The sequence below is a fragment of the Rhea pennata genome, chromosome 2, assembly GCF_028389875.1.
Source record: "Rhea pennata isolate bPtePen1 chromosome 2, bPtePen1.pri, whole genome shotgun sequence".
Lineage (NCBI taxonomy): Eukaryota > Metazoa > Chordata > Aves > Rheiformes > Rheidae > Rhea > Rhea pennata.
This window is the reverse complement of record NC_084664.1, coordinates 20,310,734-20,326,662: the sequence shown is the minus strand read 5'-3', so window position 1 is coordinate 20,326,662 and position 15,929 is coordinate 20,310,734. Positions and strand designations below refer to the sequence as shown.

General features: G+C 35.1%; 1 protein-coding gene across 2 annotated transcripts in view; it reads right to left on the bottom strand.

Annotated features, from left to right (window-relative positions):
* Nucleotides 1-15,929, bottom strand: part of PIP4K2A (phosphatidylinositol-5-phosphate 4-kinase type 2 alpha) — a 117,983-nt gene that overhangs the window by 41,506 nt on the left and 60,548 nt on the right. For both annotated transcript variants that reach the window (XM_062569031.1, XM_062569032.1), the window contains exons 2-3: nucleotides 9,127-9,224; nucleotides 7,932-8,028 (exon numbers count right to left, since the gene is read on the bottom strand). In XM_062569031.1, coding sequence (XP_062425015.1) covers nucleotides 7,932-8,028; nucleotides 9,127-9,224 — 195 coding nt within the window. The remainder of the gene's footprint in view (nucleotides 1-7,931; nucleotides 8,029-9,126; nucleotides 9,225-15,929) is intronic.

Here is a 15,929-nt window from a genome sequence, read left to right as displayed (position 1 = left end):
GCCATAGCCTCCAAGAGGGTGGAGAGATTTAAAGGTCAATTTAATTAACTCATTCCAATCTTTTACACATCTCATGTAAATGTCACTGTTTCTTCAGCAGATATGATTGTATTTTAGAAGCCTGATACATTTGTACTGTGCTGGATATAATATAAATACTTAATTGATCCAAAGAGGAAGCCTAATAAATTTTTTTTTGAGGTTTTTGTTTCCTAAAAAAGAGAAAAGGGCAATAGAAAAATTCTGGCAACAAAATATGGAGAGATTTAAAAGAGCAATAATCTTTCCTGCTGACTGGCTAAACAGCTTCTTACTGATCTAAAGCTTTCACATTTTGCAAAGCCTGGACAAAAGAAGAACTGCAGTTTCTGGTACTGTGATCTCATTCAAAAGTTGTAAAGTACTAAAATGAACTTCACAAAACATTCTGTTACTATTTCAATGACATGCCCCAAAGAAAAATCAGATCAAATCCCAAGATACTTAACAAGTGCTTCTGGGGAAACTCTGCATGAATGAATACGCAAAAACAAGCACACAGAGGTGCTCTGTGACAACTAAAATTATAGTTCAGTAGAAAAGTCTGGCAGTAGTTCATGGCTGCTAGGAGAATCATGTACACATAATCTGGCTGTTCTCCTGTGAGAGCAGTTATAGTGGCATTGCCTGGCCCATCCACATGTCTTCTCTCTCTCTCTCTCTTTTTTCCCAAGGTATATATTAGTCCTAGATCACTAGTTAAGAAGCATATTTGAAAGAAACTGTCATACAACTGGACACAGAACCTCCAAGACTTTTTGTTGTAATTTGAAAGAAACAGTCCACTTCTGGGAAGGCATTCAGGACAGTGTTTGGCCAGTGATCTCCAGAACCAGTGTTATAATGTAAAACCGAAGGACCAACCCCAGAGATGTCCGGCTCTGTCATACAGGGAAGGATAGGGAAGACTTTTAGATTTATTTTGTATGTCAGCACTGAGCATTACACCATTCCCATTGAGCATTTTCAAGTCTGCAGTATGATAGCACAACAGAAGGTGCTTCACATTAAGTAGCCTTTGTTAAATAGCCTTATATATAAATACATATATATATAGCCATATATATATTATATATTTCAGAAGAATTGCTCTAAAGTAGTCATGTTAGGGGGTGGGAAACTTGTTATTGCCAGAGCTTTTGCTGATAAAAATTCTGGAAAGCATACTCTATTGTATCTGCAGGTTAAATCTGTCTGACAGTCTAGCAAGAAAAACTGCAAGGAATTATGAAGATTCAAAACACTTATCTGAGACACTGACATTGGTTGAAAAAGTTTAGCATGCAGCAATGTTATTCTGATCAGTAACATAAGCTACACACACATTTGGTGGTACGACCTCCCCATGCCTTGGACAGCTGTATGAATCACAGAGCGGTATTACACTGTGATTTCTTGTCAGCTCCAAAGGACAGCTCTCACAAGGACTACAGCGAATGTCATGAGGCCCCCGAAGATGAGAACAGGACACTACTGACAGTAGGATATACCTCTCAAAAATATCAAGTGCCTTTTGTGATCTTACTAAGATGTGGAAGTGCAAACACCTATGGACATTTATAAGCAAACTATTCAGCAAATGATTACTGCGGTGAAAGACATCAAGAAGAACTTTGACAGGGAAAGGCAAGACAACCCCCTTTCTTCTTTACAGCAGAGAGCTCTTCTTCCATCAGGAAGGTTACAGGTTCCTTGCCTTGATTTAATAAGAATTTAATCAATAACATACAAAAGTCTTTTCTAAATCCAGTTATGCTTTTCAGGCTAAAGGTGCCTGGACTTGCAACTGTTAGTTTAAGGCATGCACTTGCTTTGTCAAGAGTTAGGGTTCTCTTTTTCTTCTGCCTTGCAAAGGTTGGCTTGCTACTTCATTTTCAAGGGCTATCTTCATGGACTAGCTTCACTAAGAAAGCTAATAGTAGCTCCTTGAGCTATTTTTTTTATGTTGCTGTAATGGAAGCCACTACATGCTAAATTATTTCTTTCTAGTTTAAACAGTCAATTGTGAATGATATTTAGCATAGGCAAGACACTGCTGAAGGCAAGGTAAAACAAAAGAATGTTTTCTCTGGGGGAGACTAGGAGAAACTGGATGTTAAAATTTCCGGAGACAAAGGTTCAGAACCACGGTTTTGAGAGCCTAAACTCTTACTTGGGCTCACTTAAGGCATCAACCCCTAGAATATAATATTCAGATTATGAACTTCATTTTCTACATGCTGATAAGATCACAAATGCCAGAGTCTTTGCCAGTACAGCTGGCTCAATGCTTTACTTCCACAACTGCATATGCCCATGTAAAGCAAGATGTCAGGAGTTCTAAATTTCGCGGTACCAATGTCCATTTAGGATCTAGAAATTATGTCAAACCACAAGTCCTTCATTTGACACATGCACTCAAGAACTTCTCATGCACTGGCAGATTTACCAAGATAAAATGACTGGCACAAGAACTTCCTTTCAGACAGTTCTTGCTTCTAGGACTATTTATGCATTTTAATAAACATTCAGTGAAAGGGCTGTAACTTAGGAAAAAGGTCCAAGTCCTAACATAGCTGGTGCTGAGATATTTATTGCTGACCAAATTGTCTATAGTTTGATACCAGAAATGACTCACCTCTTCCCAGACCAAAGGCCAATAAATGGAGGCACAGATCTCAATGTGGAAGCACTAGTATGGAGTAGAAGCATCTTCCACTTTAAAGTGTCTAAGGAAATGAGCCAGGGATGGAAAAAACTAAAAGAGAATTTATGTTCCTCCTCCTCATATTACCATTTAACAGTCCTTCTGCCTTGTAGGGGAAGAGTGAAATTTTTAAAACACATCTTGGGCACTCCCAACTGACTGGATTTCTTTATCCAAAATCTACCGTGACTTTCACAGTATTTCCAAAGAGAGTCATTTAAGATCACTCCTTACACTGTGGTTTTTTTGACGAAGCAACTGCTAATTAGAAAGGTAGAGCTACTGAATGTAGCAGTGATTAATGCTTAATCACTGATGGCAGCAGTTGTACCCACTATTCAGAGGTACTGCACAGGATCTTAAATACTGCAACTTAGAGGCAGCCACTTTTATTGAGGGGTAGGCCCTTGTAAAGGATTATATATACAGTTTTTGAATATGAAAATTTCTTTTTCTTTTCTTTTATTACTATTTTTTAATTCAAGACAGTAGCTACCAATAGGCAGAATAAGACTACTAGTTCACTTTTCCTAACTGGAATAGGTAGGTCACACCACCCTTTCAAGGAGCAAGGAACAGGCAATGCAGTGTTTCATTTAGAGCCATGGGAGGCTAAGAAACAAAAAGCATTTTCAGAAAGCAGCTGTCCTGTCCTTTATACCTTCATCCACAGGAGCAGTCATTTAGGATACGGCCTTAACAGATATCACTGCTCACACAACCTGGATTTCTGTGCACATGCACACATGCCTACACACATACAAAAGAGGGAATCTCTGTAGAAAAAGCACTAGTTTGTTTCAAAAAGCATATCACTAATAATGAATACTGCTTTGTCTGAACAGACCAGTGTATCACCTTACATAGTAGAATAGCTTGTTCATATGGTTCTCTATTAAGGAAATTACTTAAAAGTTGGGATCATCAATTTTCATTTTAGATTTCAAGTTTTTACAAGAAAAAATCACATACAGAAATAATAAGCACCTCTAATTTAAAATGAGCTTATAGACCATCTGCCACAAGTTCTTTACGAACTTTTTATCCTATATAGACAACCTCTACAAATTGCTCCCACAAACAGCCAAAGTCAAATGTGAGTGTTTCTCCTGTTACACTAAACACTAAAACTTTAAGGAAAATCAGTTCTGTTCTCTCTCATCCCCAGTAAAAGGATCATTAGTTACACTGGGACATTGATGCCCTCTTGTACAAGCAATTCTGTTTTATTGGGCAAGAACCTACTCTTCTGTTAAGCCTAGCAGAATCCAGATGTATGTATTCTTTAAGCAAGAACAGATGTGCTGGAGGGTAATTAACTTATCCTTTCCAATAGGAGCAAAAGCATTTTTAACAGTGGTAAATTCAACTTCTCTAAATTTGGTTTGATGGAAAAAAGTTTCTTCATTTAGCTGTTAGCTTTTAATCTCTCATAATTTCGCAGTTTACAGAAATTAGTCTTCTAATTCTTCCAACGAATTGTACTTGGATTTGGACTCTGTAAGATAATTATGTCAATCAAGCTGAAAGGAAACTCAAAGCTGTCACGGCTACCTCATGTATTTTGACAAGAAAAACAGGCCTTTCAGTGCAACAAATTTTGCAAAACCAATGTCTACAGCTGAGGTAGAATGTAGAAATTAAAAATAAAGTTAGGACTGTAGTGTGCAATTTACTTTACTACAGCTGTTTTCTACGCCAGTTCTTTCCATTCTACTGGATACAGTTAATGATCTCTGGTATTTTCTTGTCAATGTTCGGACAATCTTAAGAGTTAGGGATTTTTTTTTGATAAAATAAAAGACACTAAGAAAAAAACCCAAGATCACGATAATTCATTATATCAAGATAAAATTTTTCATTTTTTAATGCTCTGAGTTCTGAAATTGCTTTAACATTTAAAATTATTTTGGCTAAGAGATCCATATACATACTAGTAACATATAACAGAACAAAAACAGTATCTTTCTTCCCAATGATAATTTATACTATATTAAATTGTTCTTTTTTTTCAAGAAACACAGCCAGAGCTTTTTTTTATTTGTTGTAGTAAATATCTTAGTAATATGGGATCAATAAGGAAGATGATCAGGATCTAATGAAGCATTTTTTGACATAGGAAATAAGTTCCTAACTTGAAGATTTAATTTGTCATAACAGATATATATAAGCAAACTTTGACTAAAACTCAAGGTTTACCTACTTCATACCACGTTTTCTGCATTGCTGTACACAAAGAAAAGAAAAATACCAAAAACCCCACTCAATTTCAGCAACTAAGCATGTATCTCTAGGAAACTTTAATTCCAGCTCAGTGTTAATCAATCCACCTTTCAGAGATGCACAACTAGCTATGAAAGATAGATAAATGTAGGATAGATTACTGAAGATACTTCAAGAAAAGGAGGTCATTTCATCATGTGAAAGGAGGCAGTCCATTACAGAAATCCTGGACCCTCAATTTTTAATCATCTCATTACTAGAAATGGCTTCCTAGAAGGCATGAACTGCATCTCAAGGGGAATTCTTCTGGCTTCAAATTGGATTGCACGTGGGAAAAACTGGACTTTGAGACTTAAATCTCTTGTTAAAGATGAGAGGGGATTCTCTATATTAATCCTTCCACATATGAACTAAACCTGTCTATGTATTAATTCACAAAACTACCATACAAAGTGAGTAACACAATGTCAAGCATTAAAATGAATATAGCTCAGTAATTAGAGTGTACACTACCAAATTTTTTTCATGAGGTAGAACTTTTGTCTTTCCTTATGAGTAAGCGCTATCTGTCCTCTGGAACAACTCATCAAGGGTATCTGCAGAATACTCTGAAAACAAAAACATTTGGGAAGAACATTCTTTTTAATTACACTGATGTGTCTGACTAATGAACAAGGTAATCAGGCTTATTTAGCTACACTAATCCTAGCTTGATCAATAATGGGAATGACATTGTTCGCAACTGATTAGGACTTGTTTTCTGAAAACCATTTTATAAACAAGAAGCTATCTAAAAGTTATTTGCTATCTGTTCCATAACCTTCCTTCAGTTCAGTACTGCTTTTTCCAACTCATTTTTGGTTCTGAATACAGACCATCATTTTACCTAACATTCATTGGAATAATTTCCTGAGCACAAAGATTATCTAAAAAAAAATATGTATATACTGTTAGCTTGCCTTTGTCAAATTAGATTCCCTTTTTAAACCACACGGAGTGCAACATGAAAATGAAAGAAACTTTACTTTTAACAGTGGAAATTCCTATCCCATATATGATGCCAAGTTTACTTGAATTTTCATTTATGTATATTCATTTTAAAAGGATTTAGAATTTCAAAAGTATATTCAAAATCTATTACTATTTTCAGGGTTAAGAAAAAAAAATATCAGAACAGCCCAGCAGAATAGAAATTCAGAGTGATAAACTGCTTGGAATGCAGGAAAAGACTAATAAAGACAGATATCATCTTCCCTTGGGTCAAAATTAATATTATCTGTGTTTCAATACATATACTTGAAATACATAATGGCATTGATTTTTTTTTTCTGTAACTAAATGTAAGTGTTGAATCAAAACCTGTTACATTTACACCAACATGTGGTTCTGGTTTCTTCTTTTGGGTTGTTGTTTGGTTATATTGTCTAAAAATCCCAAATCACATAGATACAAAAGAAGTATTTTTGTTTTTGATCCAAAACAAAATTTTGTATTTTATTTAGTGACAGTCCCAGAACATTATCATTGTCATCATTAACAAATTCAAAGAGCAGTATATATAGTATAATATAGTATGATATAATATAGTTACAGTAGTATAATATAGTCACAACACAGGAGTTCCTGAACTAACAGTAGCACAGATGAAAGTGTTCCAGAATGCAATTTTATTTATGCTAAGCTTGTCAGTGCAATATGATCACAACAGCTCTACCAAAAGGAAAACAAAAAAAACCCAAAAACCAAAAAACAAACAAAAACACCCAAAAAACAAAGCAAGCCCAAACCCAAAAACCAACTTCACCTGGCAGAAAGTCTTACCAAAGTTACAGTGGCCATATATTGAGACTTTACCACCTAATTTTCACATTTTCACATGCAGTCCTGCAAACACATTTTAATCAATCTATGCATTTGTAACACACCGCTTGATACTGAAAAGGGAAAACATGATGAAGAGGATAATTGAAAGAATTAGATTTAGATTTAGGGTGCAGCATTCAGTCTGTTCTAAGTAATAAGAATGGGAATATTATGACGAATGTATTTTGCACAATCTGTTTAGCTACTTGAAACTTTACATTAAATATCTTCCAATATTTCTTAGTCACAGGCTACAATTTCGGCCTGCATCAGAAGAGTTTAGAAGAGCAAAAGAACACGACAGAAATGGGCACTAGGTTTACAGTGAATGTTATATAGGACAGGATGAGATGTCTAGCAGTGTAACTGCAAAAGGAATTATTGCTGCAATTGAAATGATATATATTAGGAATAATTAATGAGAAGGAATAGGCAGTGAGTATGAGCAAATAAGACTGAAGCAGAGTTCAAGAGTTTTCTTTTCTGATTGCAAGAAACAATACTGCCAACTCAAGAGCAATTTCCTGTTTTGCTGCATCTCCTCTATGCAAGTTATTTGTTCCCTTTAATGTCCCTTTAACAATGGAAAAAGGAGATTTAATGCAGCAGGATCAAGTTGGCTGCCCACACATCACACTTTTCTTCTAAACGAAGCAAGCAGGAAGAAGCCAGATGGCTGTGGTCTTTTCTGAAACTGTATCTCACACAGGCACATCAGTCAAGCAAGTGTTACTTAAGTGACTCAGCTGAATACAGCATCTCTTGTCAGGATTCTCTTGTTAGTATTGTCCAGACATTATTTTTTCTCCTATTGCAAGAGGCATCACCTTGCAGCTTTAATAGCACAGCTTATGACTGAGAGATGCTCTAACAGGAAATAAGGAGGACTTTAATAAGGACAATAAAAAGGTAAGAAGCAAAAGACAGCTTGGATAGGCTGTTCTGGCTGCTGCTGGGGGAAAGACTAGAAAGTGCACCTTCTTTCTCAGTTTTCTCTAACTAACACATAAATAAAAGCATTTTGTTTCAGCACATTGACTTGTTCATTCACAACTACAGCATTACTAACCTTTAAAAACTATTTACATCACTGGTTTAGGTATTTTTAAAGCAAACTTACCTGAAAGTCTTGATCATCAATTCCAAACCTCTCTCTTAGATTACGGAAAACCATTGGACAATATTCCTTAAATTTGAAATGACTTGGCATGTTTTCTCTGAAAGAATATAACACCAAATCAACTTCCTTCACCTGCATATGCAATTAAGTAACTCTGGAGTATTCTGTCCCAATTCTGTTCATACAAAGCAGAGAATAAGCAGGTTTACAATTTCTCTCCTAATGCCTTCAAAAAAAGAATCAGATTTGGTCTCGGCGTGATCTTTTCTTTCTTTATACCATGTTTTATAAATTTGTATACACATATTTATTTGTCTCTAACAAGGTATATCAGAATTGGATGAAATAAATTTTCATTTATGAAATTGCATTTTGATAGCTTTTGCATCCGGACTCAAAAGCAGAAAAGAACATTATCCCTTTGCCCTGAAAGTCTTCCAAAGGTGAAAAGATACATTGGATTATATAAGAATTACATCATGTGTGACACCAGAAAGTGCTGACAGGATCAAAGCTTCAAGAAAACTGGGTTCATTGAGTATCAGGCTGCTTTTCATATTCTATTGTTAATTTCAGACATTATACTTGAGAAAAGTAATTTTGAACTTTGCCACAGAATGTAAGACACAAAGTAAAAGAATTATTCCTTTTTACAAGTATATTCTTAACATGAATTTCATTTATACATAAAACAATATTAACAGTTCTGTATGTCTGCATGTACTATTTGTGGTGCAACTTTATTTTTAAGAGATGTGGATATTGCACTAAATCATCTTAATACTTTTTGCACTCATCTATGATTGATATGACTTCCTACTATGGATTATAAAAAGTTGCACATTATTCATCTTTGATATATGATTTAAATTCTCATTCTTACTCAAATATTTCATTTAAAATATTAAAAATATGTGTAAGTGAATTTATTTTCTATAAAAAATATACCTAAATAAGCATGTGTATCAGCCACAAATAATCACAGAGTAGATCACTTAATATAAAAGATATTCATAAAGCATTAATATACAATATGGAAAAAGAATACTACCCAGCAGCCCCTCCTTTTGCTTTTTAGAACAGCACAGATGGTTATGTTTAACACAGGATTAAATTAATCATCAAAATTTCAGTCCCATCAACTGAAAAATAACAACACTACCCACTTCTACAGAGAACTGTTACTTGTACTTACTTGTTGAAAAGGTGATTGTCCACCTTTATCTTTGAGTATGCTTTGAAATCATCTGGCATCAACATAACAGGGATTTGAACATGGCTCAGTTCATTGATCTAGAGAAAACAGAATATATTTTAGCTGCTGATCTCTTTGCAAAGATGCTGCATGTGACTTAATTGTAAAGAAGTTACTTGGCCTACCATTTCCTTTTCATGTGTTCTGGAATTAAGGCAACAGAAAGAATAGAAAAAGTAGATTATCTTTCCAAATTAAATGCATTCACAAGATCAACTGTATGGAAGAGAAGAAATAGCATTCCATATTTATAATAGTTTCAGGGAAGAAGTGTTTCAGAGCACTCCTGGAAAGTACTATTTATGAAAGGTCAATGAGGATGTCAGCAAAACAGTCTTTAATCTTAAAACACTCTTCCTGTTTAGTGAACTGAGCTACATTTTCTCAAGATAATTCAAAATTCTGTATTTCCAGTTACCGTTAACCTTCACAGTTTACAAACTAGTCTTAAACAGAAATTTTACTTACATATGAACGCACACATTGTGGACTTAATACGCAGAGACCTGTTTCTTATATAAGTGAGTTAAAAAAATCTCAGCTGAGTTTTCATAAGTTACTGCATTAATGCCTTGTTTGGAACATTCAAGCTTAATTAGTTTATTTTTTTCCTTAAAAATGGGTGGAGAAATAAATTCTAAGTGTTTCCTTGGCTTCTTATATGCCATTTTTTCTTTCTAGTTTGAAATAAATACTGTTGGTCTTCTAAGATTAGGATTTTATAAATACAGTAAAGCATCCACTTTTTTCAGAAGCATCCACTTATCGCCATGTTTTTAGCACAAAATGTAGAGAGGTTCACAATTACTTAGTTCGTAGGCATGTTTTTATTATTGCATTTATTAATCTACAATTATTTCAGTAATTTTTACCTACAACATGATAAACACAACAGCCAGCATTGTTAGCTTGCAGTAGTTCTTTCAGTTCACTAACAAGATATCCATTACAACAAGAGTCACCAAATAGCTACTCGATAGATTTTATCTATATTCTTGCAATGTTTTAGACCCTGGTCATGCATCTTGACTTACTTACATTATCAAACCTTTCTGCTCATGCAGAGCACATTTTGCTTTAGCAAAATGCGAATTCTTGTTATATGAATGGAAATGCACTATAGAGGTGGCTATAACCAAACAGGGGTGACCCTGTGCTTCTCTTAGCAAGGGTGGTGCTTATCCAACAGTGCTTTCCAACCAGGAAGTTGTAAGTTCCCAGTAAATGCTATGCTGCTTAACAGAGGCTTTTTGACAAGCCTTCATTGAAATAGCTTCAGGTTATATATATGGGAGGAAAAAATGCTCTAGCTAATAGCAAGCAGAAGCTTTTACTGAATGGTCTTCTGCAGAATTGAAGTTAAAAAAATACAGTGAGAAGCCTTTTCACTTTTAAACAGAGCAAAGAAACCAAAGCAAGCAGGTAGGTCAGATAGCCTCAACACTTTTCAATATTTTAAAGTCTCAATAAAGCTCCTCTAGTCACATCTCATTTCTGTTATTCAGACCCCTGCAGCCCACAGTAAAGCAGATAAAAATCTGTTGATTTTACTTTATGAAGTACTTTTTTGTAAAGCCCTTAAAAGCTCTGCAGTTATTTAACAGAGTCCAGAAATGAAATATGAAGATATCTGAGATTAGCTGAACAACATGCTCTTCTTTAAATTCTAAGGAGAGTGCTGCTTCCTCCTTCCAAAGGGAGAGAAAGGAACTTCAGTAAATTTGTGCAAATACAGCTGTACAAGCCTAATAAATCACACTGACACCTCATTAACTACGACATAAAACAACAAAACATTGATCGAACATCACTAGATCTAACATACGCACTCGTTACTATAGTCGGTATCACTATACAGCAATCTCACCCTGCAGCTGCAGGACACTTCATGCATCTGCAGAACCAGTCTGACACTTCCTGGGTCTGCAGAACCAGTCTAACTGTTGTACAAAAACACTAGAGACAAGTAGATGTATTATACAAGGAAACAGATATGAAGCTTTAGTAGGTAATTCTGTATAAGCACATCTATTTTAAATTGCTAGACAGTACAACAAATTCCATATTTGAAAAAGGGATAGCAAAGACCTGCATTACCACTTCAGCCCAAAGTGATCCCAAGAACAAGTTTAGTTGAATACTGTTAATTATGCTGATTATTAAATTTGTGCTATAAAGGCACAGTTTCAATTATACCTCTAAGTCTTACAATTGCCATCTGTATAACTGAACCACTTACTCAAATGTACTTATGTTTACATATTTTATTCTAAACAAGAATTCTAAAATACTTCTCCCACAAGGTTCTCTATAAGATGTGAAGGCAAACCCCCCGTTTCCCTCCCCCATCCGAACACACCATGCACACCCCATCACCAGCTAAACTTCTATTTATTTATTTATTTATTAGGAGATTCACCCAACTCTGAAGTATGTGAAAGTAATTTCTCTAACGTTTTAGGCAATTCCTCCCTAGTAGAAGAGAAAAAGACCCAAACCAATCAAAAAATCCCCCAAAACCCCAGATGATAAACATACAGTAAAAGTGACCTTTGTTATAGCATACCAGCTGAGTAATGGCATCTCCCAGTAGCACAGGCCACCAATTAATTTCAAACCCTGAAGTATAAGTCTAGCTCTTTGTGCAATAAATACTTTTACTACAGATCTGAGCAGGCCAAGGTTGTAGCCTATGCAGCATAGGAATGATGTGGGTATTCCTTCCATTTTGGTGGAAACTAGAACCAGAGAGGGCGGGGGTGGCAGAATGACAACAATAAAAAAAGAAAAACAAAATGAAACAAAGCAAGCCTTGAAAAGCTAAGAAAAAAAAAAAGGAAAGGTCAAAGGGAGCAATTCTTCACTTTGGCATCACTATGTAAATAAATCATCATGCTAAAATGCACAGAAAACATCTTGAGTCTTCTAAGATCAAATTTTTGCTTCTCTATGCTTTAAGATCACGTGTCACAAAATTTTAAATAAAATGCATGTGATACTAGCACCAAGTATTTTGTGCATCTCCTCAGTTATCTATTAAATACAACTAGCTCCCTTAATAAGAGCAAATGAAATGTGATTGTGAGGGTGAAAGTTCAGTATTCCTAATTACAACAAAATTGTGTTACAATAGCTGTAATAATTTCAGAAGAAATCAGAAATATCCATTTTCCTCTCATTAGTTTCTTCAAAATGTAACAAAATTATAAGCAAGAAATAACTTTCCACAAAAGATAATCAAATTGCATAAATGAAGCAGAAGGGGCTCACTAGACAGAAGACTGACCTGTTGCTGAAAGAATCTGGGACCAAATATTCACTTAATTACAACTACTTCTAAGAGAAACCATATTTATAGCATCTCTGCAATAAATGCATATGCCTCATACTGAAATACAAATAGCCCTTTCAATCCTGCCACTTAAATCCTTTAACAGCACTGTGATTTACTTGACAATACAAAATTTTGCTGCAGTTTCTCTCATTAATTTGAACTCATTAGAACTATGCTTTCTAGATCTTTGAGGAATTTAAATCCCATGTAATAGTCTTGGAGAAGGGATTATTTTAAAAGATGAATGACTAAGATTTGAGTTGCATGGTAGCTACATATATAAATGCCTCATGTCTATTAATAACATTTGTAAATACTCATACATAAGATAAGAAGAAGTAACCCAGAAACCTCCTTTGAACTGATTTGTTCAAATATCTTCTGTGATATTGCTGTAAAAGTAGGTGGTTATGTGTGAGACAGAGACATCCCTCATGACTCACAAACATTTAAGACAATTTTTAAGCCTTTAGATGGACATTGCCACTTCAAACACATGGTACAAAGAATTCTGCCTGCACAGAGCTGCTCAGAGCCACACTTCAGTCAGGGCAGGTGCGGGAGGGGTGCAAAGGGTAAGGAGGCTTTCAGGCAAAAATCTACTGATTGCAACTCATTTTGCTCCTGCAGGTTTAGGATTGAATTCACACTGTCAGGAAAACAGAGATTGTAATTAAACTGCAAATAAGGGAATAATAAAAGCCTACTGGACATTGAATAAATAGTAAGACTCAGCTGGTAATGATTCTGAAATTAGCACACAGAGACGTGTTCCCACAAAGTCATCTTATATTGGTGACATTTCAAATAAGCTTCTCTAATTTATATCATTTGAAATCAAGCAATGAATATATCATAAATTGTTAGGCATTATTAATGGCCCTTATTTAATTCAGATATATTCACCCTAAACACCACATTACTAGAGCAATGCATAATTAAACATTAGTTTTCATTCTGTCAGAACATAAGCAGCAATAAATTGCTTGTATGCAAAGCAGACGAGAATTTTAAGCAGCATATAATAAAGGCAATTTACAGCATATATTGCATGTTTAGCTGAAGGAGGTAGAACAATGATCCTGTTCTCCAATAGATACTGCTTGATGCCTATCAGTAGGATGTTGCGGCGAGAAACCTGCGTAACCCACTACAGCTGGTATTGTTGATAAAAACATTGAAAGACACAAAAAACAGAAGAAGGTAGGTTCTTCAATGCCTAGATTTTCATCCCAAGCATCTCACAAATCCCACGTAGACTACTTTGCCATACTTTATGGTTGCTTCAGAAAATCTCTTTCTATTTAAAGTCTTCATTCTGTATATGGCATCTTCTATTTACTATCTCAGTTTTAATATACTGTGCAGATACTTTTCCCCTTTAATGTAAAATATCAGTTAACCAGACTCACGCTTAAGTCACAGAGGGATTAGGTGTTTTCACGCTCAACAGCTTGATAAATCATGGTTATGGCTCTCAGCAGTTTCAAATATAGCAAAGTCCCTGTTCCTTCTGACGATGTGTGGCTCAGCTTGAGGAAGTGCTACTTTCTTTTCAGATCTATTTCTCTCTCAACTCCATCTCTGAATGAAAAGCCATTTCTCAGCAATCTGACCTACCAAGACCAAGAAGCTACAATTGTTTTGTTAGACTGAAAATCAGATGCATTTTTCAATAATTTATGTATTTTTAAAACACAGAGTTTGGAAGAAGTGGGGGTGGGAGAGAGTTTGGAAGAAAGAAGTTATTGAGGCCTAAAAAAAGAAATGAACTTTTAACACCACCAGCAGATCTCTCTGAGATTTCATGTTTGTCATTTACTTTCTGCATCTTACTTTCTTCTTCACCACAGGAACTTGTACAGATCTCTGAAGTTAAGAATATTAGACAATATTTTTCGTTAAGACACAGGGCCACCATTTTGCTGTATCAATCCAGACATACGCTTCTTTAAAGGCCTAGTTAATTCATTTGCTTGTACATTAATGCCTATAAAAGCAAACTTATTGGCTTCTAATGGGTTACTTTTACAAAGCAAGGCAGCAGAGTTGAAGAATATGAATAGAAAAGAGGAAACCTCTCAGGGGGTATATATAACATTTCAAATTTAGGAGATTATGCTTCATTCTGCTGGCACTTTCTTCATAACTGAAAACCACACAGACTTTCTGAAGCACAGGGCATAATCATATAGAAAATAAAGTTTCTTGATGTTATTCATTCTATTATCATGTAAAAAGTCATTTCTAACGCTGTCCCTCTTCTGCCAGGAGCAGCAGCTTGGGTGAACACTCGCCAGGCGCCGCGGTGACAGGCACAGCTAGGCAGGCTTCCAACGGCCAGATGTGCAGCAGGCTGCAGTGTCGCTACTGGGACAGTAAATGCTTTGTATTGGAGTAAAAGCGGAAAGCAAAGTGATTATTTTACAACTCTGAAATCTACCTTGAAGGATCTGAAAAGGGTGGAAGAGGTCAGCAGCTAATCAACTTCTGTGGAAGACGTTTGTCTGTTAGAGGGCAAAACCATCATTTGATAAATGTCATTTGACAGTTTAAATTACACTCAATGCTATTCTTGTGAGAAAAATAAAAGGTTAAGCTAAGTTATGCTGTAGTGAAATAAATCAGTTCAGCAACATACTCTTTATTTTTTTTTAAATGAGGTTTTCATCATTTCAATCATACAAAAATTCATCTCCATTTTTTTTTCCTAAAAAGACAAGGTTAAAAAATACCTATCCAGAAATTTTGTTATTAACTTTAAATGCCATGGGAGACTTCTGCTATATAAGTAATTCCTAGTTAGTTATTCAGAAACAAGTCTTGAACTCAAAACAATTATTTGACTAAGAAGAAAATGCAGAGTAAAGTGTTTAATAGTCTCAGAATCTTTAAGATCATTTTCATTTAAGGTATATGAAGAGAAAGACAAGCCAGTAGACCACCTAGCTGCTAGAATAATATGCTTCGAAGTTTCACATGTCTGAAGAACATCCACCAGGAATCAGTAATATTTTTATAGTTCAGGTGACATCTATCACCTGATAGTCAGCTTTCAATGAAATTGAGTAATCTAATGCTAAAAAAGTAAGCCCAATGGAGCTAAATATTTTTCAAATCACTTTAATGCATAAAGGCCTACTTTTCCCAATGTGCTAACCATAGAACACCCCAAATCCTTTGCAAAATTATCAAATATACTTTATGGCTTCAGAAATTCTTAGAAATAAACATATCAGTTAAAAGTTATTTACTTTTGATCAGAAAAGTAGTAAGATTCTTCCGAGGTCTTATGATTTCTCTTTGAAAAAGATCTATTGGCTTCTCAGTAAAAGAAAAAAACCCAAAATACAGATGTCTTCATGAGACTTTTTAGTTGCAAATTTCAGCAGTTCAGTGAAATATGTTT